The following is a 25,021-nucleotide window of genomic DNA, read 5'->3' on the forward strand; positions in this document are numbered from 1 at the left end:
TCTCTGCCGCTGCTGCTGCTCTCTTTCCATGCAGTCCACATGATTGGTCACGAGACAAACGCACCTGTTTATCACCTCCTGCCAACTTCATTAAATATTAGATTTCAAGATAAACAAACAAAAAAAAAAAGGATTATAAATTAACAGAAAGAAGTAACATGGAAAACCTTCCGTAACAGGCAAGAGAAAGGAGCGGGGAGATTGGAGTGTCAGGTGTCAAAACTTGACACCCCCGTCCCGGTATGTCAGAAGCCTCTTCCACACAGGCGTCGTCCCACCTCCGTTACAGCGGAAAATCGCCACGTTGACTCCGTCCCCCTCGGCCAATTCTGTCTTGTGTGGGACAGAACCCGGTGGAGAAAGAAAGGCAGGAGAATGCAGCAGTTTTTTTTTTTTTTTTTTTTTTTTACAGGCATGAAACTTTGTCGACAAAGCTCCCCCTTCCGTAATGACTCGCTAGCGCCACCTGAGCGGCAAAGTTGTATTACAAGAGCAGCTTTAAATGGCAGAAGAAGGGTTATAGTGTCCCGGAATTGCCCAGCCTCGGTTAGGGCAGAAAAATGCCTCGATGACTTCACCCCCACCCCCACACCCCCTCCTGCCAAATGTATGTTGTTTCGCAGGGAAAGCGGTGAGAAAAGGCCAGAGTGCATTCGAAAAAACATTTTTTTTTTTGCATGTCCATCCTGGTGTTGGAAGTTTCGGTTGAGAGCCAAGAGGTGACTTTTATTTTGTTTGTGTCCTTCCTGGTGTTTCAGTCCAACCAAGTTGGGAGAAGTGTCAAAATTCCGACCTACATTTGCGGTAAGGCATACAGCTGTCGTCCAGCCTCGCTTACGCTGTCAAACTGTCTCCCAGTCGAGTGTTGCAACAAAAGGGAAATGACCCACGAGCGCCATCGCTTGGATGGAAGCCAGGTAGTGCTCCTTGTGGTGCACCGCCACCATTGTGGGGATTTTTTTTTTTTTTTGGGGGTGGGGCAAGGCCAAAGTGGGGCAGCCGCCCCTGTCCCGGTTGGTGGTGGTGGTGGTGAGGTTGCCCTCAATCTGGGTGGCGGCCCCTGCATTCCCCTGAGTGTTCCGCGTGGTGTCACATGTTGCATATTTGCTAGCCTCCAAGCCAAAGTTTTTTGTTTTTTTTTGGTCCCCCATTTTAGACCATTTTCTTGTTTGTCTGATTTCTTGCTGCAGTGACACACACGCCTAGAAGCTTGCAAAACGGCCTCTCCCAAATTGTTATCCGAGACAAAATGGGATGCCAGCAACCGATGAGAGAGGGCCGCCACCGTGCGAAAGGAAGACATTCCCCCCTCCCCCCACCCTTGTTTTATTTCTTGCTGGACGTGGGTGGTTTGGGACTAGGGGTCTTCTTGCTGATGGTGGGGATCTTGGAGGGTTTGGCGCCACCGCCGGGCCTCCGCGGGGTGTCGGACGCGTCTGAGCAGACAGAGCGAGAGTCCTGCAGCTCCGAGGCATCGGACGCGTCGCTCCCTCGACGACTGCTGGCGCGGCTGCCCGCACGGCTAGTGGGACCGCTCGCCGAAGACCCGGCTCGCTTCGGATCTGCCGAGGGAGATGGGAAAGCGTTGGGGACAATATTCACAATTTGAGAGAGGCGGCAATATGTCACATATGCCAAAGTCCTAATCTTCACATTTGCAAACAAGTTCCAATTGACTACGGCAAAAAATCACGCCGACCTAAGTCATGTGACCTCTGCAATGTGAAGCAGGGTGCTGGGGTCTCACCACTTCGTTTGGCGGCGTGCGTCGACCCGCCGTTTTCACCTGTCAGTGAGCCGCGACTGGAATGGAAGGTCGGACGCTTCAGCTTGGAGCCCGACGACGCCCCCTGTGCGAAGAAGAGGCGACGAATGTCGGCTTACGCTGTCTTGTTCACGACTGAATTCAAGAGCAATAAGTGTGCGTGTGTGTGCTGTCACAATCATCCTAATATTCGACATCATAATGGTAATAGGAGAAAGCAATAGTCATAATAAATTGCAAAAAATAGTTGCAAAACAAAGTATTATTTTGATTTCAAACGGTAATAGTAAGAAATACTCGATAATGAATAGGAGACATAAATAGTGAAATTGAACCTGATCGTAAGAGGAAAAAAAATTGGGATGTATGATTCTAATTAGTAAAAGTGATTCAAAGTAAAAAAAAAAAAAAAAAGGCTATAAATACCGTACTGGCCCGAATATAACATGGCCCTGATTATAAGACGACCCCCTCTTTTTCAAGACTCAAGTTGGAAAAAAATACTTTTTGAACACCAATTTATTTTTTAGACAGAAAATAATTACAGTACATCTGAAACAAATGATTATAACAATATATTTGAGAGAAAAAGCATCTTGAAGTTTACACCATAACTTCTCAGCTGCCTGTTAACCTGGCCGATCTTCGCCCCATTTTTCTCGAGATTGTCGCTACGTTTCTCCATTTTCTGTTATCTCTTCTATTATTTTCTTCTCTTTTCTTTCTTACCGCTATTTTTATTTTTATTCTTCATGACGGGTTCATTTTGGCCTGGGGAGTCAAGTTCAGCATTCGCTTCAATGGTATCTGGCGCCATCTAGCGTCGTGAATGGGTTTAATGTCTAGACCCCGAATATAAGATGACCCCCACTTTTTCAGTCTTAAGTCAATGCAAAAAACACCGTCTTCGGGCCAATACGGTACTTAACTATTAGAAAAGCAAAGAGCAATAATTATTATACAGAACAGGACGAGTATCTCGCTCATACACACATGAATGATTCATAAGAGCTGCAACAAAATAATTGGAATTAATTAATTAATATATATGTTTTGTTTGTTTTTTTATGAATTGGCTTGGAGAGTGCGGTCAGCATTTAGCAAGAGGGCTAAGGCGGGAAGCAGGTGGATGTTATGTCTGCGTGGGTCTTGTGTTGTTACCTCGTCCCCGCTGACATCCGGGCAGCACTGACACTTGGTCGCCGACGCACTTTTACTATGCGTCAACCACGGCTTGGCGTAGTCGCGAGAGTGAGTGTGTGATGACTAAGTGGGGGTGGGGGGAGGGGCAGGAAATAGTGACGCAGGCAACGGGAGCCAGGAAGTAGCGACGAGGGCAGCAGGAAAGACAGACAGGGTGCAATGAAGGAAGCAAGCAGAGAGAAGAAAGACGGACAGGACCGAAGACGGGAAGGAGCAAGGTAACGATGGACAGCAAGAAAGGAAGGAAGACGAGAAGTTGCGAGGAGCGAAAAGGTGATGCGGAGAGAAGTGGATGTGTCGCCAACGGTGAGCAAAGCAGAAGATGCGGAGGCCAGCGAGCAATTTTTAACAGTTTAATTGTGTGAGAAAAGATTTTATAAAATTAAGTTTAATTGATCAGAAAATTAGAAAAAAAAAAGAAAAGCATGAAGGAAGATTAACGACGACGAGAGAAAAACATGTTAACATCGAACACTACACTTAGGCTTTAGGAAAAAAGGCGATAGCACCTACCCTAGTTGAGGCCGATGCGGTCGGCGTGGCCGGCGTGGAGGGTGCCGAGGCGCCGCTGTGGGAGGCCGAGGACGAGGAGCGGGTGGGCGAGGCATTGCGGGAGCCGGGCTTGGAGCGGCGGCCGCGCGAGCGGAAGGCGCACACGCTTTGCGGCGTCCCTTCGGGAAGGATGAACTTCTCTCGGAGCTCCAGGTTGGTACGCCCGCGTGCTGCAACGCAAGCACAACGGCAAGGCGCAAACGTCAGGCGACCCTCCAGGGGGCAGAGGATGGGAGAGTGCCGGAAGTAGGCGGTCAGCTAATAATTGTTTTTTTTTTTTAATACAAATAAACATGCCAAAGTAATTAGTTTAAAAAAATCATTTGTAAATAAAAATATGCAAAATGTAGTAAGAAAAAAATGAATCCCTTTGGCCCCTCCCACAAGCGGTGAGCCCACGAGAAGGTGGACTCACGCTGTTACTCTTGGGCTATATTTGTAAGAGTAATATTTAAAAGGGGGAATTATAAATAAAAAATATAGTTCACACTGCTATGAATGTAAAAAAAATGTGTATGAAGAAATCCAATGAATTGAATTAATAAAATAATTGCAACAACAATCAAGATAAAAGTAGACAGACATGAGCGCACTGTTAATTCCATTGCAGTGAGCGCTTGTTTCGAAGCATTGCACGTGCTTGGGCGGGTGGGCTCTCATTTTGAACGATTGTTTCTATTCAATGAGCAGCCTTCTGTGATCCCACAAAGTGCGGCAGCCCCCCCATCAAGCACACAGCAAGCCCGAAGAAGCTACAAACATCATCACAACAATTCATATTAATAATATTCAAAAGGAGCGGCGAGAAGAACGTTTCATGAAAAGTGCACAGGAATGTCAAGATGCAGGAGGTAAGCAGCAGTGCAGCACTTTTAGCTTGCGTGTCACCAGAACCACGAGGAGCACTTCGTACATCGACATTCTGTCATAGGTGGGTGGTATGTATCGAAGTGGCACACGGGCGAGGAGTGTTTGTCACTAAATGACAATTGTATGGCCCCCTCACCCCCCAAAAAAATCTAAATCAATAGTACAACTTGTGCGCAGCTACTGTATGCGAGTGTGGAGTAATTTCTCAGTGATTGTGTCTTATGCGACAACTGTTCGAGGAGTGCGTATCAGTGCTTTTATACATTTACGTGTTTTTTTTTTTTTTTTTGGGTGGACATAAGCTTATAACGTGGACAAAAAAAATCTTTTTTTCTTAAATCTCCATTGAAAATCTGAGAGGAGCCATGTTGAAAGACAGGCAGGCAGCCTGCCCGGCCGGGTCTTAAGCAACTTAAACAACAACAAGATGTATTGCCAAATTTTTCGAAAACCCGGGCGGGCCTTTGAGCGAGCGGCGGCAACATCCATATGATCGCAACTGCAAAAGACACCACACACACGCACGCACGCACATACTGTCTCGACAGTCAGCTGTGTGAATTAAGATGGACAGTGAGTGAATGGTCAGACAGCCGGATGGAAGGATGGACAGATGGGGAGAGAGAGAGGAGGAAGGGTAGATACCTCTGCAGCAGAAATAGCCTGGAGTGACTGCCACTGAGAGAGACAGGAGACAATGTGAAACAACCAGACGCGCACACAAACACACAGCAGCAACCTAACGCGTGGCCGGGGGGGCGGGGGTTTGGCAGGACAAACGACGACGTGGGAATCGAAGGGATCACAACATTAGTCGTGGCATCGGCGAGCAAAAACCAACAAACGAAAAGAATGAGGGAAAGAAAAAGCCCTGACGGGGAGGAGTCAAGAAAGAGCCAGAGAAGTCGTCCAACCTATACGGGATGAGATGGAGCTACTGGAGTCAGAGCGAAGGATCTTAAGTCCGGGATGTTGAACTGGAAGGAAGAAAGGAATGGAAGGAAAAAAAGGAGGGAGGGGGGGAAGAAAAGAGAAGAAGGAGCATGCATCATGCACTACTTTGTACTAGTCATCAAATACGCAAGAGTACAAAGAAGAAAGTGAAGATGGGACACACCAGGCGTTTAAAATTGCAAGGCGGCCGCCTCCAGCCAGACCGATTGATATCGCTCAACACACTCCAGGATGTTAACATACGGTCATAAAGTCAAGATACCACTGCACTTGTTACAGTACTCGTGTGTATCTAAATGGGAACGCAAATAAACTGGACTGCTTGGTGAAAACAACCAAAAGTGAGCGATGGCGATTTTGCATGGTCACCGATGCATCGACAACCCGCAACAAATTCCGGCTTTCCCTGCTTTGGATTCAGACCACCGTGGATTGTGATTTATTTTTTTTTGGGGTGTGACTTACCTCGACACGGATCGTTCTTGACCAGGAACTCGTCCAGAGCCATCCAGCCTCCGCCCACCCGCACCATGACGGTGCTGCGTAGGATGCGCACCAGACGGAGCTGCTGCGAGTCGCCGAACTGCGCGGGGGGGGGGAAAGATGAGACGTCAAGACAAAGAGGCCTTGAAATACATTCGAGAGTCACACCAAACCAAGCAGCCATGCAGGCAAAACATGCACCGGAAGGTCAATTTTCAGCCACAATCTCCCATCGGAAGGAAGGAAGCCTTTTGCATGATCGGACGTTTCATTTTACAGCAGGGATGTCCGATGGAAGGAAGGAGGAGGGCCGCTGGTGTTCATGAAAAATGCGAATTAAACTGCTCCAAAAAAATAAAGGGAACACTTGGAGCTTACATTGGGCTGCTTAAGTCTTCCCTTTATTTTTTAAGCAGTATACATAATTCAATATTCAATAAAGGTCAATTATCAAATATTTTAAAAAGTGTATTTCTCAGTTTCAAGTTAAAATGTGCAAAAAAAAAATGTGTGATCTAATTTATTTTGACTTGAAAAATTGCGTGACCACTTGTAACTATCTATAAAAAGTAACATTCAAATGTATTAACCGTTTTAAAAAAATTGAGAAAAAAAGGCACCTTTATTACATACGTCACTTTTATCAAAATGTAATTTTTTTATATACAATTTAATTTCATATTACTTCTAAGCTTAAAAAGGATTCATTTTAACAACAGAATATGCAGCGGACCACAGATTGCTTACGCGCCAGACTTTTTTTGGGGCAGGGGGGATACAAGCAGAAGTCTGCGATGAGCCCACCGCAGAAGAAGAAGAAATTTCTTCCGGCAGCCTGATTCCTTCACCAGCGTCAGTCCAAAGCACAGAAAACACTTGAGGGATTATCACTCACAAGGCCGCTGAAACCTGCTTCCAATCAGGCATTCCTACTTTGTTTTTGTGAGTTGCCGACACTCAAATTGAAAATAAAACAACATGCTGTTGATCATATCTTCCCTCCAGTAATACGAGAGTAACTCCAACAAGCGGAGACAAATTCCTTCTGTCTGATTGCGAGGAAGCAGATTTCACACGGCCAGTGACAGCATCAGAAGTGAGTTACCTGGTTTCCGAGGAAGAACTACACAAAATATCCGGCAGAGGCGGCGCAAGAAAATAGAAAGGACAAAAGAAAGAAAGGAAGAAAGAGATGACGATTGAAACAATAAACACAACAACAATAAAAACAACAATAAGCCCGTGGAGGCGCTTTCCTTTTTTTCATGTACAGTGACGCCTTGACTTGTTTCATTTGGTCATTGCCACGCATGCAATTCAAACCCCGTGTACCTCGAGTCATCCCCCCCCCCCCCACTGTAATCAACGGAGAGGATAAAGAATATAGGCCCACGAAAATTGTACGCTACGTCCACATTGCGTTGAGACCGCTTAAACCGTGTTGCTGAAAGGTTTACAACCGTTGCTAGCTTCAAGCTAGTTTCGTTAGCCCTCCTATGGCGTCTTGCATTGTGCGTTAGCATTAAGCTAGCGACTCGTATCCTTCTAAACTCCTAAAATCGGGTCACACTTAAGTTGAGGCGGCACTGTAAGGCATCAAATATGCTCCTGGAGATTCACGCGCAGTAGAAGTGGGAGTGACACACAAACATGAGCAGACACATGCACACACACACACGATGTGACAAACATAAGACCACAAGGTGAGAGAGCGTGAGGTGCACATTTGATCTATAAGATGACACCACTAGGTGACAGTCAAGACAAGAGCGTCGATGGGAACATTTAATGACTTTCTCATCTGCTATCATGAAAACAAAAACACATGGTTAAGAGGCGTGAGGTGCGCATTTGATTTCTGATCCTCTACGATGACGTTGAGACCACATGGTGAGGTCAAGTGATGAAAGCATGAGATGAGAACTTGCGGTTGGGAGCACTAAGTGTACATGAAATCATGTTCTCCTTTGATACCATGAGAGGAGAAGCATGAAGGTGCAGACGCACACATGAGGAATGCAGGGAGGTTAGCTAGTTAGCAAGGTTCCTTTGGTTGCAAGTAAAAATGTCACGGTATTCACAAGTGGGTCAAACAATACTGTCTCTAAAGGTGGACAAAATCATTTCTGGACATCAACCACGAGAAGTCAAAAAAGTTGGCTGAGCTTACCCGGTATTTGTTCTCCCCTATTTGCTCCACCTGGAAACGCTTGGCACACTTACACTGAGCCACCTGCCGAGTCACCTGCAGGACATGACACAAAAATATTTATTTATGCTAGTATGCAAGCTAGTACGATTCATAAACCTCGCGTGAAAAGTGGTTTGGTTGCATTGAACAGTCGCTAATGAAAGGGCGTTGATGCTTTGCCACCATCTTGTGGCATCTGGATGCAATTACAACTCCTTTGGTCCAGTCCGCACGCTCACCTCGTCCTCAATCTTATCGGCATCCGTGGTTGGTCTGTAGGCATCCTTGTTGGGATGCAGGGCGGCCACAAATTCATAATAGTCGATGTAGCCGTCACCGTCTCTGTCGAAAATGTCCGCCACCGCCGTCATCTCCAACTTGCTGGTGGGGAACTCTGCAGAGGAAAAATTCAATGTGGAAAAATGTACAGAATTAACAGGATGAAAAGAGATTAAAAAGTTTTCATGTGAGTGATTTTTTTCATGTGTTTGTCCTGTATTGTAATGAACTGTAGTCGTGTGTGCGTGTGTGCGTGTGTGTGTGTGTGTGTGTGGTGAACGCACTGGACGCCAGGATGCCGTCGATGAACTCCTGCCGCGTGATCTTCCCGTCCTGATCCTTGTCGATGCGGCGGAAGAAGTCCATGACCCGCGACTTCTTGTGGTTCATCCAGCGCATGTACTTCTTCCGCCACACGTCAAAGTCGAAGTTGGCAAACTCTTTGAGCTGCAACGAGCACACGTCAAAGGTGTTCATCCTTCCTGTTTCACTTGATTTCGGGATTAAAAACAACCGACCTACATGCATGCATGCATGTCCTGTTTTAGTCAAGACATGAAAATATAAACGCCACGATGATGCTATTGTACCTCCTCCAACCTGTCCAGAGCGTCGTTGAGTTTTCGCTGGCGGTCCAGCGCCTGAAGCCAAACTTGCTGCCAGCGTGCACACAGCTGATTGAGTCGTGGGTTGGTCCCTGAAACTTGCATCGAGGCCTGATGATGATGATGATGCTGATGATGATGCTGCTGCTGCTGTTGTTGTTGTTGTTGTCGCCCTAGAGGACCAATCATGTCAAGAAATTATCAACCAATCGTAATAAGTACATCAGTACGCATAAAATGTTCTGATACAACGACGCAGATACTTGGTCTGAAAAAAGTGCGATCGGTGCATCATTAGTACTAATCAATATATGTGAGAAACTCACGGCCTCTCCTCTCCGCCAGACTGCTGGGAGGTTCAGCGGGTTTCCTTTTATAACCTTTGGTCACTTTGTCCACGTCCGGCTGCTTTCTTGTCATCTCCTCCATGAACATCTGAGACAGAGAGAACATTTGGATCGGGTACAATACAACATTGGGAACTGAATTCATAGATTACTCTATGACTGAGACACACACTGATCAGAATTTCCGATATCAGCTCATTGATGAGAATATTTGAACCTGTACAGATGCTGACCTGGTGTTCTGTAATGAGTCCTTTGACTTGAGGGATGTCCTGTGGGAGGGGCTCCATGTCTCTCTGCGCCAGGGTTGTCTCGGCCCACTGTAGCCACGACAGCAGCTCCTCCAGCAGGTTGGCGTTGTTCAGAACCTCGGTCAGTGCCGCCTCCAGACGCTGCTCGTGCTGCTTGGCCCACGTCAGCACCTATACCCACATACAAACGTGTGTTAAACTCAAAGCTTTCACTTAAAGGGGATGAATTTTCCCCAAAGACTGCCATAAGCTTAATAGTTACACATAAATACCATTTGTACCCCTAAATGCCATGGAATTAAATATTTGCTGAATGAAAGCATGGACAAATTAAACAAAAGGTTTTGCGGGATTGAGCCCTGGGGAACTCCACGTCATAGTCATCAATTTGATTCTCTCCTCATTCATCTGCTTCAAACAACAAAGTGTATGCAGAAAAAGTGGTTAAGATTGCACGACTGTCTTTGTCTTATGTGTTGCGTATTATTTTGTTATTTTATGTTCTGTAGATGGAGGAGCGAGTATCCGCAGCGGCTCCTCTCTCGTGTGGTTGCACTCTGGTTGACAGGAAAGAAATTTCATCTGTGCTGTATGTTGCACATAGAGCATATTTGACAATAAAGCTGACTTGACTTGGTCGGGACAAGCAAATATAGTGATAAAATACTTTTTTCATGATAAACACTGCTTGACCTCAGATATAACAACCAATGAAAAACATGAAACGTGTGTGAAGATGTATACTTAGGCCACATGGTACTATGATACATCATAAACCAAAGACTTTTGTTTTTTTCCCGACCCTCTCACCTGTTGAAAATCACTGCCCGATACCACCGTGACGACATTCATACTTTGGACCCCACGCTGACTTACCTCTTCAAAGCGCGCCCGGATGATCGTGATCCAGTGCTTGATGGTGGTAATGGAGTCCGGGTGGCACAGGGTGAGGATGGCCTCGCCCATGCCCGCTGCCTGGTTGACCTCTGCCCTCTTCTCCTCCACGGTGCCCATGAATTGGCGGTGGGTGTGCAACAATGCCTGGAGGGTCTCTGCCTCCTCGGGAAGGACACCGCGGAAGCGAAGGCTCTGCTCGGCCTCGGACAGCCACTCCAGTAGCATCTGCACCGCCGTGCGGAATTCCTCAGCCTGACACACAGCAGCAAAAAAAAAAAAAAAACACTTATTGGTATCAGGAGGACCAGTCATTTCAAACTACTAGGTGACTGAAGAAACATTAAAAATGTTTCTTTTTCTTACCTGTTTGAGTGCCTGCTGTAGTCGCGTCTGCTTTGTGACGGACAAAGCACACACCGTCTCCCAGCGGTTGCTCAGCTCCTGCAGCTGAACTTTGACCCATGCCGTGTCGTCCCGACCTGTCTCCATGAGTTCTCGGCCGGAGCGCTTCAAGGCCTGAATGCTCCCCGTCCTTTTGCCCATCTCTTTCTGGAAGGCCTGGAACATGTTTCGGACAGCGGGTAGTGTTATTGAGGCTCATCATGGGTGTCAGACCGTTACACACACACACACACATACGCACACACACACACGAAAAGAATGGCACGCGGTCTATGTGAGGCCGCACAGGCTGGCTTCTTAGCAAGAACAAAGTGGGCACCTTATGAGAGTCCATGAGGTTAGAAACCAGGTCCAGGTCACCATGCACAGGCAGATCTTCAGCCAGCTGAGGCTCCACACGGTACAGCCAGTCTACCAGAGCCTGGAGGGCCTCGGCAAACTGACCCGAGAACAGCAAAGCCTCCTCCAGCTTGTGTTGCCTGGTGGAAGACAACTGTTATTTTTTTGGTTTTTTTTTTTTATTTCAATTTGGATATTTATATGAGATAAATGGACTAGTATGTAATGAAATGCGTTTTTAAATTGTAATTAATTAAAACACATTTCATTGTAATAAATTAACCTACTGAGTAAAATAATAGCAATGAATGGATGGAAAAAAATGTTGAATGTATATATTTTAAATTAAATTCAAGTATTTAATAAAATTTATTATTTTTAAATGAAATCATACATTTTAATTACACAACTGAATGAAAATTTGAATAAAAAATCTCCTTTAACCTCTCCACGCTCTTCCCACAGACTGTGTCCCATTTGTCGCGGACTTCGCCCACCAGATGGTCCAGTTTCTGGGTGTCGGCCGGCAGCTGAGCTTTATCACGCATGGCCCGGCCAGACCTCACCGTGGTGTCGTAGACGGGCTGCTTGGAGCCCAGCGCCTTCTGGAACTCCTGCAAGACCAAGCGAGACAGGACGTGAGGAAGGACGTCCGATGGGAGGGACCTCAGTGCTGACAGGATTCCTGGACCTTGTGTTTGGTCAGCTGGACTTTGATCTTGTCCGGTTCGTTGGGGATCTCCAGTTCCGAGTCCAATCGATTCTCTGCCTCCTCCAGCCAATCGGTCAGCTTCCTCCAAGCCTCGTGGAACTGAGGAAAGATTACGATTTTTTTAAATTAAAAGGAATAATGCAAGCGAAGGTACAAAAGTAGCGCTTTTTCTGATATTGTCTGGCATCTTGTTCGCTGCTCAAAGACAGCTGGGATAGGCTAAGGGGATTAGAAAATGGATGGATGGATGGATAATAAGGGAACTATTCAGGTCCATTGTCCACAATTCCATGTCGAGGGATAAAGGAAGCCGGAATGATCTCAATCCCAACGTCATCATTATTTAGCAGGAAAAAAAACTGGAAATCCCGATTCAGTACCTGCTTGGCCCTCTTGCGAGCCTCGTCCAGGTGCCGCCCGCGGTCTAGAGACCTCTGGACCAGCTTGTCCCAGCGGGCCTGAACGCTCAGCAACAGGTTCTTGATGATGACTACGTCCTGTTTCAAGCTGGCGAAGCGCAACTGCGAACCGGACTTCTCCAGGGCCAGGACCTGCTCGCGGTGCGTGTTCACCTCGTTGACAAAAACCTGAACACAGGCCGGGCCGGAAACCACGTTCACATCATGTGTGTTTATGTGAGCGGAAATATCCCGTCTGGCGTGCTCTACCTTGTGCTCATCGATCTGGAAGAGGACCGTATCCAGGAGGAGGCTGGGCGGCTGGGCCATGTTGAGGGTCTGCTCCGCCTGCGTCAGCCAGTTGATGGTGTCCTGCAGGGAAGTCTGAAAAGTCGTCGCCAGCGAGAGAGCCTCCTCCAGCTTGGCCTGTGCAGTTGACAGTTCACAGTCAGACACCTAAACTGACCATGTTGTCAAACGGCAAATCATCTTACCCGGCGGTCGTCCATCTTGGTGTTGAGGCTGGCCCACTTGTTCTGCAGCATGGCCAGGTTTTGCTGGGTCTGGGTGGTTCCCGGTCCGGCGTCCTCTCCACCGCGAGCCAGAAGCATGGATTCTCCAGCATTCAGTAACCGGTTGTACTGATCGGCCCGCAGAGTCAGCTGGCCTTGGAGCTCCTGTGGATATCCGGTATAAAAGGTAAGCGGAATGGCTGAATGCAGTGATAATTTAACTACCGCATACAACTGTCTATGTAACATGGATTCATGAGTGTGTAAATGCTAGAATCTGGCTACATGCATGGTGTTGATGCTTTATGATCCTCTCCGTGCTTGTTTTTTGGCATCCGTAGGCAACTTTTTCCATTGAAAAACGCATCCAAAATCAGGAGTCAAGAGTTTGATATGTTGCTTAGTCACCATGTGCTGCTCCAGCTGCTCCCTGGCTGTCTCGGGGAGGCCTCCAGTGGGCTTGGCTGCAGACAGCTGGCTCTCTGTGCGCCTCATCCACTGGAGGAACTCCTCCAGTTCCCCATGGAAGCCCTCCGCCTACAAGCAAACATTGAAAAAGGGTCAAAATAGTAACAAAGGTCAAGTCGTTTTTGAGTCTTCCCCCAGAGCAGTTTGCCGTCTACATGAAATAAAGTCAAATTGAGATTTTACCTGGTGCAAGGCGGCTTCGAGCAACTTCTGCCGCTCCTGCGTCTTGAGCAAGAGGTTTTGCCAGCTGTGGTTGAGCTGGTCTAGTTGTTCCCTCAGGTGGCTGGCTTCGTCTCCCGGGGACGACTCCAGGAGCTCGCCGGCCGCTGCGTTGACGGCCTCCACCGTGGCATGGTGGGACAGCACGTCGTTGCGCAAAACCTGAAACAATGGATTCTGGGTTTTAGCCTCAGAAATTAGCGAAAAAAATCACTTGAAATATCGGTTCGGCTGGGTCTGGGTGGGCCTTGAAATCAAATGTTGAGGGTTTTTTTCTCACCTTTCACATTGATATTATTGAAAACAAGATTTATTTATTGTTTGTTCAACTTTCTGTGATTTAATTTATGTTGATGCAAAATGATATTTGAAACCGTTTCATTCCAGACTGAAGTATTGTAACAATGATCCATCAATTAATTCTATAAATATTGATTTTTGTAAAACAATTACGTGCACTACTTGGGATGGCCATCCTCGCATTCTACTGTAGTGTCTGTAACTTTGAGAGTGTATGCCGAGAAAAAGGCAGGGCCTGGTCAAGTGAGTGAGTGAGATAGCGAACAAGTTGCTTTGAAAAATAAATGCTGGTGGGGTCGGAAAAGTTGCTGTGATGTCAGCACCGACTGTGCTTTTTAACGCCACTCTGGTCATAGTCATGTTGTTAGTGTCAGAAATGCAAAGCAGCAGTGACGTGCTTTGAGCTAACGAAAAAGTAGTCATCTGAACAAATTCACTTTCATCCAAATTAATTGCACATTGCTACTCGTAGGAAAAAAAAAAGTAATAATCAGTAGAGGAACGTACATGATGTTTGGCCAGTTCGATTTCGATGGCCTTGGGGTCTGAGCTGATTGGTCGCTGGGTGTCCAGGGTGGTGTATGTGTGGCTCAGCCAGGCCTGCAGTTCAGACAGGGCGTGCTGGAACTGACCCAGGGCCAGCAGGGCAGCCTCCAGCTTGTGCTGCGGGTGAGGATAAAACAGTTCAGGTGGCAGTAAAAGCAGCTTCTCTGACGTGGAAGTCACCTTGTTGCACGACGATGATGACGATGATCATCATGAGTGGTCCCCATACCTGTCTCTGGGTGATCTTGTCCCCCAAATTGTCCCACAGGTGGCGCAGCTCGGTCAGCGGCTCCTGGATCATATCACGGTCTGTCTGGTCTGAAACCTTTTTCAGCAGCAGCTCCCCCTGGTGGCACAGCTTCTCCATGTCGATCTGCTGCTGGTACACGTCCACTTTGTACTGCTGCTCGACGGAAACGCCACAAAAGGCAGATTTAGTCAGTTGGGGCCCTACTTTTACAACTAGGAGTCTTCAAACTCTTAACATAGGCAATTAAATTCACTTTTTGAGGACCCTCACTGTTCGTGGATTCATAGCAGGTGTCCGCCGTTTAATCGATTCACATTTTAAAGACCTCATACTGAGTTCTGAAATTATATAACACGATGCCTACCTTGAGCTCCTCAATCTGATGTTTGACTGTTCCCAGGTCAGTGCCCACTGTTGTCATTTCGCACAGTTTGATCACCGCGTTGTCCAAGTAGTCGAACATGGACTACAAAATACACACAGTCATCACGACCAGCATCATTGGCGTTGGCTTCAAAAACGACACTTTGGACCAGGAATTTCGTGATGTCATCGGAGCGTTTTCAGTCACCTGCAGTGAATCCTGGTACTGCACGGAGGCGCTCATGGCCTCATCCAGCCTCTCCATCCTTTCTCGCCACGTCCGGTTCAGACCTTCCCAAGCGCCGTTCATCTGAGGAGTTGCAAAGAAAAAAAAAATAAGCATATGGGTGCAGGCCTTTTGACAAGTATCAAAAGGTCTAGCCTTTAAGTCCTTTTTGAATTTTCGCACTGACTCTTCCGCGCGGCGCTGTGAACAAAGTGTTGGCGATTCACCTCGTCAATGGTCTTCTTAACTTCGGGTTTCTCGGTTTCTCCGCAGGCGAAGATGAGGTCGGCCCCGAGGGTCCTGACAAACTCCAGTTCCTCCCTCAGGCCGTCCGTCTCCGCCTTGATGGCCTGGACCGGACAAACATTTGTAAATTAAAAAATATAGATAATAATCTTTTGAATTAGAGGCCTTTCCATCCATACTGGATACAGGAGAAGTCAAAAACAGTTAAAAACACTCAAACCAAAGATTTGTCATTCCTTTTTATGCACCACAGCGCCTCTGCTGGTAAGGAGTGCACACTGTACATTCTCCTACCTCGGCGGCCTCGATCTGCTGCTTGATGAGTGAGGGGTCCACGCCAGGGTCCTCCAACTCCTTGACGATGTCCTGCGAGTCGCGCAGCGTGCTCAACAACGCCGCCATGTCTGCCCAGAACTTGCTGGCCAGGTCTAGCACGTCGTTGAGTTTGCTCTCGCGCTCCTCGGCACGCTGGCGAATCTCGTCCCACAATGAGCGCAGGCGCAGTAGGCGGGAATGAACGGCTGGTGGGGCCATTGGGGGTGGGAAAGAAGAGATCATCTCAGTTAGAGAATGATTTCACAATCGGCATCATTAATTAATAAGCATCAACTAAGCCTTCGTGATTTTGTCGGCTTTGCTAGTGTGTTATTCAGGCTAGCATGCTAACTAATACTCTTGATGAGCCTTTTGATGGTAGTTTGTTTACAGAATATAGTCATTTATGGAACATAGGCTGATGATTGTGTACATGCTACAAGAGCGGTGTTGATGTTTTATGATGCTCTGTTTTCAAATTTAACGGTGGTGATTGAAAAAAAATTCCGAACCCCTTTGGAAGGGTGTCAGTTATTCACATATTTTCACTATTTGTAGCTTTCCCCACGTACACAACCGAACCAAGTGGGCTACTTCGTAGTTTCCGCCTTCCCGGAGGTCCTCACTCACCCTGGGCAGCTGGATCATCGTGGGCCGCCCGGCTGATGAGTTCCTCTCCTCGGGCGCAGAGGGCGGAGAAGCTGGGCAGCAGTTTGTCCAGCTCCAGACCCTGCGCCCGGTGCTCGGCCAACTGCTCGCGGATCTTTTCCACCTCGGCCGCCACCGGAGGCGGCTGACGTAGGCGCTGCACGGCCGCCTCCAAGGTCTCCAGAAGAGGGTCCATCTTATCGTGGAACTGTAAGGATTTGGGGACTTAGCTAAATTGACTCTGTTGCCCCTTTTTTTTAAGTCATGAAGTTGAATGCTTTATTTGCTAGGTTCTGCCTTTTAAAAATATTTTAAAACCAAGCCCTACATTTAATGTTTAGATCTGTCCAGCTAACATTCCACTCGTGTAATAAAATCAAATTGATCCATTTTGCAAATGACACCTTCTTTGGCATTTTCTGCCTTCTAAAAGTCCATTTAAAACAAATCCCATCTGCATCTTCAACATTTATAACATCTTTAATGAGTCGGGTTGGTAAAATAGAAAGGAGTTTAGCTGTGAGCCTCACATTTTACACCTTTTGTTTAAACAATGCAATAAAATCTTGATTTGATTTTTTTTTTCTAAAATCACTCAAAAGCATTGAATTCATCGCTGTGGATTTCCATCAGATTGTACAACTAAGTCACACACAGAAGAATACAGTATAAACTAGGACAAAAACTACTAAAATACTTGGGTTAAGTCAACCAATTTTTGTGCATGAGAAGGCGTGCAAGAAGGAAGCAGTCCGTCTTACCTCCACCAGCTGGGCGACAGCAGTGAGCAGTGACCATGGAGAAAAGTGGTGGTGGAAGTGGTGGTGGTGACATGCGGCGACAACACACAACCGACGGGGCGTGACGGTGTGGCGGACGGGACAAAAGGACGTGTTGGGATGGTTAAAGGACAGACAAGGAGGTTTAGGACACAGTGGAGGTGGATGGAGGGACAGACAAATGGAGGTTGGATGGAGGGTGGAGAAACAACACAACCAGTTAAATTGGAAACATGCCTCCACAGTGCAAAAAAAAATGGACAGCGGCAACCGGAGGTGGGAATCATCATATGTCATAGGCGGACAGAAAAAGTCTACACGCCACTATGTAAATGTCTTAGCCGAGCAAGTTCTAAAATTGTCAAACCCACCTCTGGCAGCAACTTATGAGCTCAAGCAAAATAGAACGACACATTCAAGTCTTGATCACAATCACCCAAAAAAAAAACACAGTCGTGCTGTTGAGCGGTCACACTTCCCTCGGGGTTCGTCCTACCTGAGCGGATTGCGACACGGCCTCGTCCAGCAGCGCCGCGCGACTCTTCACCTCCTCCTTAATTGCCAGGTAGCGGCGCTCGGCTTCGGCGTAGCATTGCGTCACACGCGGGCCCTCAGTGGCGCTCAGCTCGGCCAGCGGGGGTCCGATCTTCAGTAGTTTGTCGATGTGCGGCTTGTGCTCGGCGATGGACTCTCTCAGCAGCTGAACGTCAACATAGAAATACAAAAAAGGCCTTTTCACGATTTTGGGGGGAAAAATCTGGTCGTTAAGCAAACTCGGCAAATGGAAAATGAATGATGTAAAATCGGGACTTTGAAAAATGAACGTTATAATGGTGGAAACGTAAACGGGGTATGTTGAAAAGAGGTTCGCCTTTATTATTATTTTTCCGACTATTCAAAACAGTTTTTCCTGTTATGATTGGAATTAGATGTTTTTACCCTCATCTGGTCCTGCTGCAGGCGCAGGGTGTCCGTGTCGATGGCGGGTGGCGGCAGCTGCCCAATGAGGGTCTCGGTCTCACCCAGCCACGGCTCCAGTTCCTCGTAGGTCTCCCAGAAGCGGGCCACCAGCACCTGAGCCTGCTCCAGCGCCGCAAAGCGCCCGCTGTGGCTCTGGTTGACAGCGTCGTAGCGGGCACTCAAGGAGTCGGTCTTCACCTGAAGGAGAAGAATGTGTACCATAGGAATGAAAACGTATTTTTATTTATTTTTTTTAAAAAAGGAAAGTAACGGTGACTTCAAGGTGACTTAAACACTCTTTCAATCTCCTACAGTACATGTGCTATATACACATAGATTTAAGTTGGGTTTTTTTTGCAGTGGTGCTTGGTGTAAAAAGTTGTAGAACCACTGGTCTAGCTTATAATTGATGTGAATGGACCAGTTTCTGGTCCCCACCCCCCCTCCCCCCACCTTCAGCGCATCCTTCTGGGTTTCGCTGCAAGTCTCCAGGATGTCATCCCTGGTGGCTAGCAGCTGGTCCACGGTGTCCTTGTGGCGGATGATGTCGATGTTGAAGGCCTTCTGGACCTGAAGCTGGGCCACCGTCACGTCAGGCTCCAGGCTCAGCGGGCCCAGCGATGCTAACTTGCGCTCCATCTCACTAACCCAGGCCAGCTCTGCGTCCACCGCCTCTTCGAACTGTGATAACAAAGGAACGCAGGGACAACTGTGTATAAGTAAAAACACGATAAGGTGATAAGAACTAGAAACAAGTGGAAGAAGTAGAAATATGCCAGCGCAAGTGTGGCAGTGAGACCGCACTACCTGCTGCGACCTCTGGATGGCGGCCTGCACGAGCTGCACCCGCTGCGTGATGGTGTCGTCCGCCTGTCTGTAGCGCTGGTTGGCGTCAGCGACCAGTCGGTCCAGCCCCTCGCGGGCTCGCCAGGGCACTAGATCCAGCAGGGCGCTGCCCACCTCATTGACGGTGTCCAACACCAGCCGCTTCTCAGCTGACACTTTCTTCAACTCCTACAAAATAAGACGAAAATATCAATGAATACAAAGAAAAAAAAAATGATAAAAAGAAACGGAATCTTGTAATTGAGAAACGCTACCTTCTGTCGTTCCTGGTAGGCGAGCGAGGCGTCGGGCTCCACATCGTTGAGCTCTGCTTCCACGGTGTCGAGCCATTGGTTGAGGTCATGGTGGGCGGTGGCGAATCGCGTGGCCAGCTGCAGCGCCTGCTCCAGCGTGCGCAGCGCTTTGCTGCTGCCCGCGGTCATCTCGGCGTAGCGAGATTTGATGCCGTCGAGCTTCTCCTGGATCAGCAGGACCTCTTCACCTGTGGGAGGAAGACCAGCTGGGCAGTCAGGTTAACCGGAACCAACAACTATTGAAGGCTTGGATCAGCGAAGACCAACAAAACTAAGAGCTAACTAAAGGTTTGGGGAACCAAGGACTACAGAAAGAACCAAGAACCTCTGAAGGACTGGATACGCGAAAACCACCGGACACCCACCTGTGGTCTGCTTGAGTAGTGCTTGTCCGTTCTTGATGGCCTGGTCCACTGTCTTCTTCCTGCTTACAATCTCCTCGTTTAGAGACTGAAGGACAAAAAAAGGTCTGATTAGATGTAAATGTATAGTTTTATACATGAAAGTTAAATATAACAGACCTGAATTGAATTAGACGTAAATGTACAGTTTTATACATGAAAGTTAAATATAACAGATCTGAATTTAATTAATGTAATACACTGGATTACAAATAAGACGCTCACATAAAATTTCAACATTGAATTCAGTCATTCTTTCGCATACCACAAGAGGGCCCCCCGCATATCACTGAATTAAGTAATACTGTATACTCTTTGGCCATTACTTTATTCCTTTTTTTTAACTCCAGTTTTTGCAATGTTACTCCATCCGCTATATTTTTCTCCGCCCGTCGCGGTCGTACCAGCGCGTGCTTGTGCTGCTCGGCCAGCGCGTCAGCCCGGTAACAGTACACCGAAACCAGCGCCAGCCGCTGGCCCACTTCAGCCAACCAGTTGAGAACCTCCACCTCGTCCTCTCCAAAGAGACGAGCGTTGGCCAGCGCCTGCTCCAGCAGCGCCGCCCGCCGTGCACACCACTCAGAAAGCTGGGCGTGGCCCGATTGCACCGCCTCCACCCGATCGCCCAGCCAATCACGGTCTGATGCGCAGCTGAGCGGAGCCAGCGATTGGCTAAGGGAATGCAGGCGGGCCACGTCGGACTCGCGGGCGCACACGTCATCTTGGATGGCCTGGGAGGGTTTTGTGTGTGTGTGTGTGTGTGTGTGTGTGTGTGTGTGTGTGTGTGTGTGTGTGTGTGTGTGTGTGTGTGTGTGTGTGTGTGTGTGTGTGTGTGTGTGTGTGCGTGCGTGCGTGCGTGCGTGCGTGCGTGCGTGCGTGCGTGCGTGCGTGTTTGATGGAAGGGGATAGGTAATGGAAAAGAGAACAAAAGATGGAGACAAACAAATGAGCATGCAGATGAAAAATCATAAAACTGAAAATCATAATGACGAATGAAAAGTAACACAACAATATATAAAGTATAATTTAAAGCCCACAAATGGGAAAACAATGTATATGAAGTTTTATGGCTCATGTTCATTCATTTTCATTTCATGTCCATTTTTTTCAGACTTTTTTTCACCATTCAACACCTCGATCTTCAGATTTTTATTGTTTAGATTATATTTGAATTTTTAATCCCTCCTCATTGTTGCCGTTTTTGTTAGTATTTTGGTTGTACTATATAATTAATATGTGAGTGTTCATATGTGAATATTGCCGCCGTGGCAATCTAACACCGCCCCGAGATAAGTTTCAGAAGTAGCTTGAACTTCAATTTAGCTAGCTTTCTACCTAGCTAGCTATCTTTCATCTCTCTCTTTCATTCTCTCGCCAACTGAAGGCTTTTGTCATCTATTAACAATGTTGCTGTCATCATTAATAAATGACAAACAGTACAGTTTCACTATTTTGGCAAGCCAAAACCACACTTAACTTCCAACAGGGAGTCAAAATCTAATTAGATTTTTTACTAGCAGCAAAGGGTTGCCCTCTTTGCCGCTAAGAGTTCCAGCCAAAAGCAGGCAATGTCACATTTTTTTCATTTATTCTGGCTATATGAAGTATGAACGAACACACTGATACGCAACCTTTAAGGCGGTTACTGTTGAGAATGATGAACAACATGTACGAGGTTTGTGTGTGTGTGTGTGTGTGTGTGTGTGTGTGTGTGTGTGTGTGTGTCTCAGCCATTTTCACATGTCACCCTGGCTCTGTTGTGAAAACCACTTTGGAGCATTCTCAGGAGTGTTTTGTACAGGGGTACCTTGTGTTTGACAATCTGCTGGCTGATCTTGGCCGTCTGGGTTCCCATGGGCTCTGCGGAGCTAACGCGCCTCTCGGTGGCACTCAGCCATTCGCCAAGCGGCTCCAGAGCCTCGTGGAAGTGGAGCGCCAACACCTGCAGCTCTTCTAGCTGCCTTTGCCTGACGCCGAAAGATGGGGGAGAGGATTTTTATGGGCATTTTTATTGCCCTCCCAGCTGTTTCAGAAACGGTTCAAGTGTGTGCGCATAAGATAACCGTCGACACAACAAGAGCCAACTTATTTTTATGTTCTGAGGCAATTAGAAGGTGTTAAGTAGGTGCCACAGCAACACGTGGCACGATAACCCCCAATTAGGAGGCCATTCTAGTCAATCACAAGCCTGAAGAAAGTAATTTGTTCAACTTCTTGAATACAAAAGGAGCTAGAGGAGACAAAAAAAAACTGGGCAAAAGACAATGCTAAATTAAAAAGAGTCAACTCTGTCTACTCATAATAGATGTGTTTACAAAGTTTCACATTGCCAAGTAAAACTGGCTACAGGGGCTGAATTTTTAAAAACCATAGTTGGTTGATTGTTCCGTTTTATGACGGGTGTTCAAACTTTGCCAACCACGGTCCGCCCAGACGCAGTGCTTAGCACTAAAACAATTTAACAACATCCATCTGTCCCGTATGGTTGCGCCACATTCGAGAGCAATTGGACAAATGCTTTTCGGAGGGAGTCCTGAAGAATGACTGGAAACAGACAAAATTAGCCCAAATGGTTGCTTCAAGGCAAAACGTCTGAACGTTCTGTCTGTGTCTTTTCAGGCATGGCTTCCAGTCACCTTTTTGGGGGGTTTTGTGATGGACACGCCTACCACATTTCATGTTGCAAAGCGGAACGAGCTTCGGGGGTTGATTTGAAAAATCAAATGCGTGAAAGGTGGTACCCTTTTGTAATACTGAAAGGCCTTCTAAATAGGCCCTTTATTTGGTCTCAAAATAACAATGACAAAACAAACCAATTTCAAGAGGCCGTTTCTTGGTTTCGCAGCATTTTGAGTGTTTCAAGAGAATCCAGAGACTTTATGCTCATCACGAGCCGACCAGATGTTACGTGGCCCACCCTATTTGCAATTGTTTTGCCTTCTGGTGTGTGTCTTTGCGTGATGACCTTGCAAACAAGTTATTCGGCGCAGAAACCAAAGCAAAACAAACAAAAATGCCTTCTCTGAAGCATGTCCTTCGAAAACAAATGAGAGGAACCACAATTAGGCTTTGGAGCTGGCGCTACCTGGAGCTGGCCTTGTCCAGGAGGTCGCTCCACCTCTCGGCAAGACTTTGCAGCTGCATCTGTATCTTCTCTCGGTCCTGAGCGTCAGCGGTGGATGAGATGCGCTCGCCCTCGGCGCGGATCATCTCCACTGTGGGCCGCCGGTCATCCAGCAGCCTCTGGAGAAGCTGGACGGCCAACATAGAAGAGTGTAAGAAACCAAGCGCCATGTTCATTAAGAAGCAAAGTATTCTCATCTCTCTATCATCCTAGTGGTGGATGTAAACAAATGTGATTAGTATCTAAACGCACTCCCCAGGTCACAAACACAGGAAATGGATGTTGGATAAACACATGACAGCATTACTCGACTTCTCCATTGTGGTTCTGTGCTTGTTTGCCCGGTCAAATGGTTCCATTCAATGCTGAGCGATGACATCAATGAGAAACAAATTCATGAAGGACGATCAGTTGGAATAACACGTCGTGATAGCAATCACGGAATGCCATGTGGATGCCTCGTGGATTTTAGCAGGATTTCAAATTCAAAAATTGACATTTAAAAAAAAAAGTCCCATACAATTGTTAATTTTGCCATCAGAGTGACCTTATTGGCTGTCTGCTAAGTGCTATTATCTTCCAATTTTTGTCATGATCACCAACGAGCAATTGCGATGACCTCATGATTATTCACATACATTGGCGGTTGCTCGATGATCATCAAAACAAGCAATGGTGACAGCTTTGAGCACCAACATTGTGTTAATTTTTTTTTTTTTTTACTATGATCATGGTCCCACCTTCTGCTCTTGGATCTGGGCCTTGACCACTCGGTACTCAGCCGACGGCGGCTTCTGATTGGCCACCAGCTCCTCTGTGTCGCTCAGCCAGCTGAGCAGCGGCTCCAGGGCATCCTGGAATTTCCCACAATGCAACAGGGCCTCCTGCAGCTGAGCGATCCTCTCGGCCACCTGTAGGAACACACGGATACAATTTTGTTTCCGGAGGTTGGTTGGTACACAATTTTTCTTGCGTGGACTCTCTCATTACCCTCTTGTTGAGCGAGTTCCATCTCTGGTTGGTTTCGTCCAGGTCATGCTCCAGCGCCCGCGTGTCCGTGTTCTTGCCAGCGCTTTGGATCAGACCCTGGCCTACGGCGTTGACATGCTGCAGCTTGACTTGAACGCCGTCCACCTGCTCACGTTCCAGAGCCTGATGATTCGGACAGAGAAAGAGTCGAGTGAAGTCAGCACTTTCCAGTCACGTCATGAATAAGTTCTACCCAAGCAAGTCCAAATTCCTACAACTTGACTCAGTCCGACTTGAGTCAAGTGACACAACTCAAATTGGGGCTATTAACTCTTTCATTCCACAATACATACTTCTAAGTCTTTTTAAAATTAAGCCCCGCCTACCAAGGACGTACTTGTACGTCTAAGTCTTTTTTTTTTGCGTCATAGAAAGGCAGAGGGTCTGATGCAATCTGTGAATGAGAATAAGCCGTTTGCATTGTAAATCTTGTAAAAAAAGCGACCAGTAGGTGGCAGTGGTGCCTCACGTGATTGAAATGCACGTTTTTACAAAAAGCTCTTTTTCTCCGTTTTTTGCCCAGGAATCGCCATTTCCATAAAACTTAGCCATTTTGTAATGCCGATTGCTGAAGAATGGAAAAAGATAGAAACATTTTTTTTTTTTGCTGAAAGAAGAGAGTCCAAACTTTATGTTTATATAGCATTAGAACCAAATATTCTGTGGGCCTTGCAAGATCAGTCAAAATCCAGTAAAACGCTGGGATTGAGGGGGTTGCTCCAAAATGGCTGAGATTGAATGAGTTAATGGCTCGCTCGGCTTCACTGAAAGAAATGACAACTGCCACATAGGAAACGGTTGCACATGCACCCCTATCATATCTCCGCGTATAGACGCCACCTATGAAATGACAGACGCACTGAAGACAGACAGGAGGACGGGGGTGGGGATGGGGGGGGGGGGGGGGGAGATAGAAGGGGTTTATTGGGGGACGGGAGGAGAGTAAAAGGGCTGGCTGGAAAAAGATAAAGTTGCCAACATTTGCACCCATTGTGTCGGCCACAAATACCTGAATACATATGCACAAATGTACAACTGTGTGTGTACATTTGGTGGACACCAAACAGGACAATGTAGAATCTGAGTAGCGCCTGTATACAAGAGTTGACTGCCAAACGAGTGATAGTACGTCATATCTGGCGACTATTTTGTTGAATAAACACAAGGAAATACCAAAGAAGGGACGAGTGTATTATTCATTGCGAGGAAAGGGGGGGGGGGGGGGCGGACCAGGCGCGGCAGCGCGCG

At 47.1% G+C, this 25,021-nt stretch overlaps 1 protein-coding gene across 1 annotated transcript in view; it reads right to left on the bottom strand.

Annotated features, from left to right (window-relative positions):
• Positions 1 to 406: 406 nt before the first annotated feature.
• The window catches only part of LOC109516315 (microtubule-actin cross-linking factor 1-like), a 137,177-nt gene continuing 112,562 nt past the window's right edge, over positions 407 to 25,021 (bottom strand). Inside the window, exons 78-120 of the mRNA XM_019870778.1 lie at positions 23,735 to 23,896; positions 23,485 to 23,655; positions 22,706 to 22,872; positions 21,428 to 21,587; positions 20,025 to 20,351; positions 19,585 to 19,669; positions 19,181 to 19,407; positions 18,888 to 19,094; positions 18,534 to 18,761; positions 18,060 to 18,278; positions 17,617 to 17,820; positions 17,103 to 17,111; positions 16,324 to 16,549; positions 15,673 to 15,899; positions 15,360 to 15,482; positions 15,115 to 15,216; positions 14,908 to 15,009; positions 14,523 to 14,696; positions 14,255 to 14,410; positions 13,412 to 13,609; positions 13,169 to 13,297; positions 12,743 to 12,925; positions 12,519 to 12,674; positions 12,231 to 12,437; positions 11,830 to 11,949; positions 11,583 to 11,752; positions 11,119 to 11,278; positions 10,761 to 10,955; positions 10,377 to 10,649; positions 9,483 to 9,671; positions 9,229 to 9,337; positions 8,888 to 9,075; positions 8,582 to 8,744; positions 8,258 to 8,412; positions 7,998 to 8,072; positions 6,933 to 6,950; positions 5,810 to 5,927; positions 5,305 to 5,367; positions 5,036 to 5,068; positions 3,482 to 3,690; positions 2,927 to 3,031; positions 1,748 to 1,850; positions 407 to 1,562 (exon numbers count right to left, since the gene is read on the bottom strand). Of these exons, the coding sequence (XP_019726337.1) occupies positions 1,327 to 1,562; positions 1,748 to 1,850; positions 2,927 to 3,031; positions 3,482 to 3,690; positions 5,036 to 5,068; positions 5,305 to 5,367; positions 5,810 to 5,927; positions 6,933 to 6,950; positions 7,998 to 8,072; positions 8,258 to 8,412; positions 8,582 to 8,744; positions 8,888 to 9,075; positions 9,229 to 9,337; positions 9,483 to 9,671; positions 10,377 to 10,649; positions 10,761 to 10,955; positions 11,119 to 11,278; positions 11,583 to 11,752; positions 11,830 to 11,949; positions 12,231 to 12,437; positions 12,519 to 12,674; positions 12,743 to 12,925; positions 13,169 to 13,297; positions 13,412 to 13,609; positions 14,255 to 14,410; positions 14,523 to 14,696; positions 14,908 to 15,009; positions 15,115 to 15,216; positions 15,360 to 15,482; positions 15,673 to 15,899; positions 16,324 to 16,549; positions 17,103 to 17,111; positions 17,617 to 17,820; positions 18,060 to 18,278; positions 18,534 to 18,761; positions 18,888 to 19,094; positions 19,181 to 19,407; positions 19,585 to 19,669; positions 20,025 to 20,351; positions 21,428 to 21,587; positions 22,706 to 22,872; positions 23,485 to 23,655; positions 23,735 to 23,896 (6,831 nt within the window). The 3' untranslated portion in view covers positions 407 to 1,326. The remainder of the gene's footprint in view (positions 1,563 to 1,747; positions 1,851 to 2,926; positions 3,032 to 3,481; positions 3,691 to 5,035; positions 5,069 to 5,304; positions 5,368 to 5,809; positions 5,928 to 6,932; positions 6,951 to 7,997; positions 8,073 to 8,257; positions 8,413 to 8,581; positions 8,745 to 8,887; positions 9,076 to 9,228; positions 9,338 to 9,482; positions 9,672 to 10,376; positions 10,650 to 10,760; positions 10,956 to 11,118; positions 11,279 to 11,582; positions 11,753 to 11,829; positions 11,950 to 12,230; positions 12,438 to 12,518; positions 12,675 to 12,742; positions 12,926 to 13,168; positions 13,298 to 13,411; positions 13,610 to 14,254; positions 14,411 to 14,522; positions 14,697 to 14,907; positions 15,010 to 15,114; positions 15,217 to 15,359; positions 15,483 to 15,672; positions 15,900 to 16,323; positions 16,550 to 17,102; positions 17,112 to 17,616; positions 17,821 to 18,059; positions 18,279 to 18,533; positions 18,762 to 18,887; positions 19,095 to 19,180; positions 19,408 to 19,584; positions 19,670 to 20,024; positions 20,352 to 21,427; positions 21,588 to 22,705; positions 22,873 to 23,484; positions 23,656 to 23,734; positions 23,897 to 25,021) is intronic.

This window comes from Hippocampus comes, unplaced genomic scaffold, assembly GCF_001891065.2.
Source record: "Hippocampus comes isolate QL1 unplaced genomic scaffold, H_comes_QL1_v1.1 scaffold35, whole genome shotgun sequence".
NCBI classification, from domain to species: domain Eukaryota; kingdom Metazoa; phylum Chordata; class Actinopteri; order Syngnathiformes; family Syngnathidae; genus Hippocampus; species Hippocampus comes.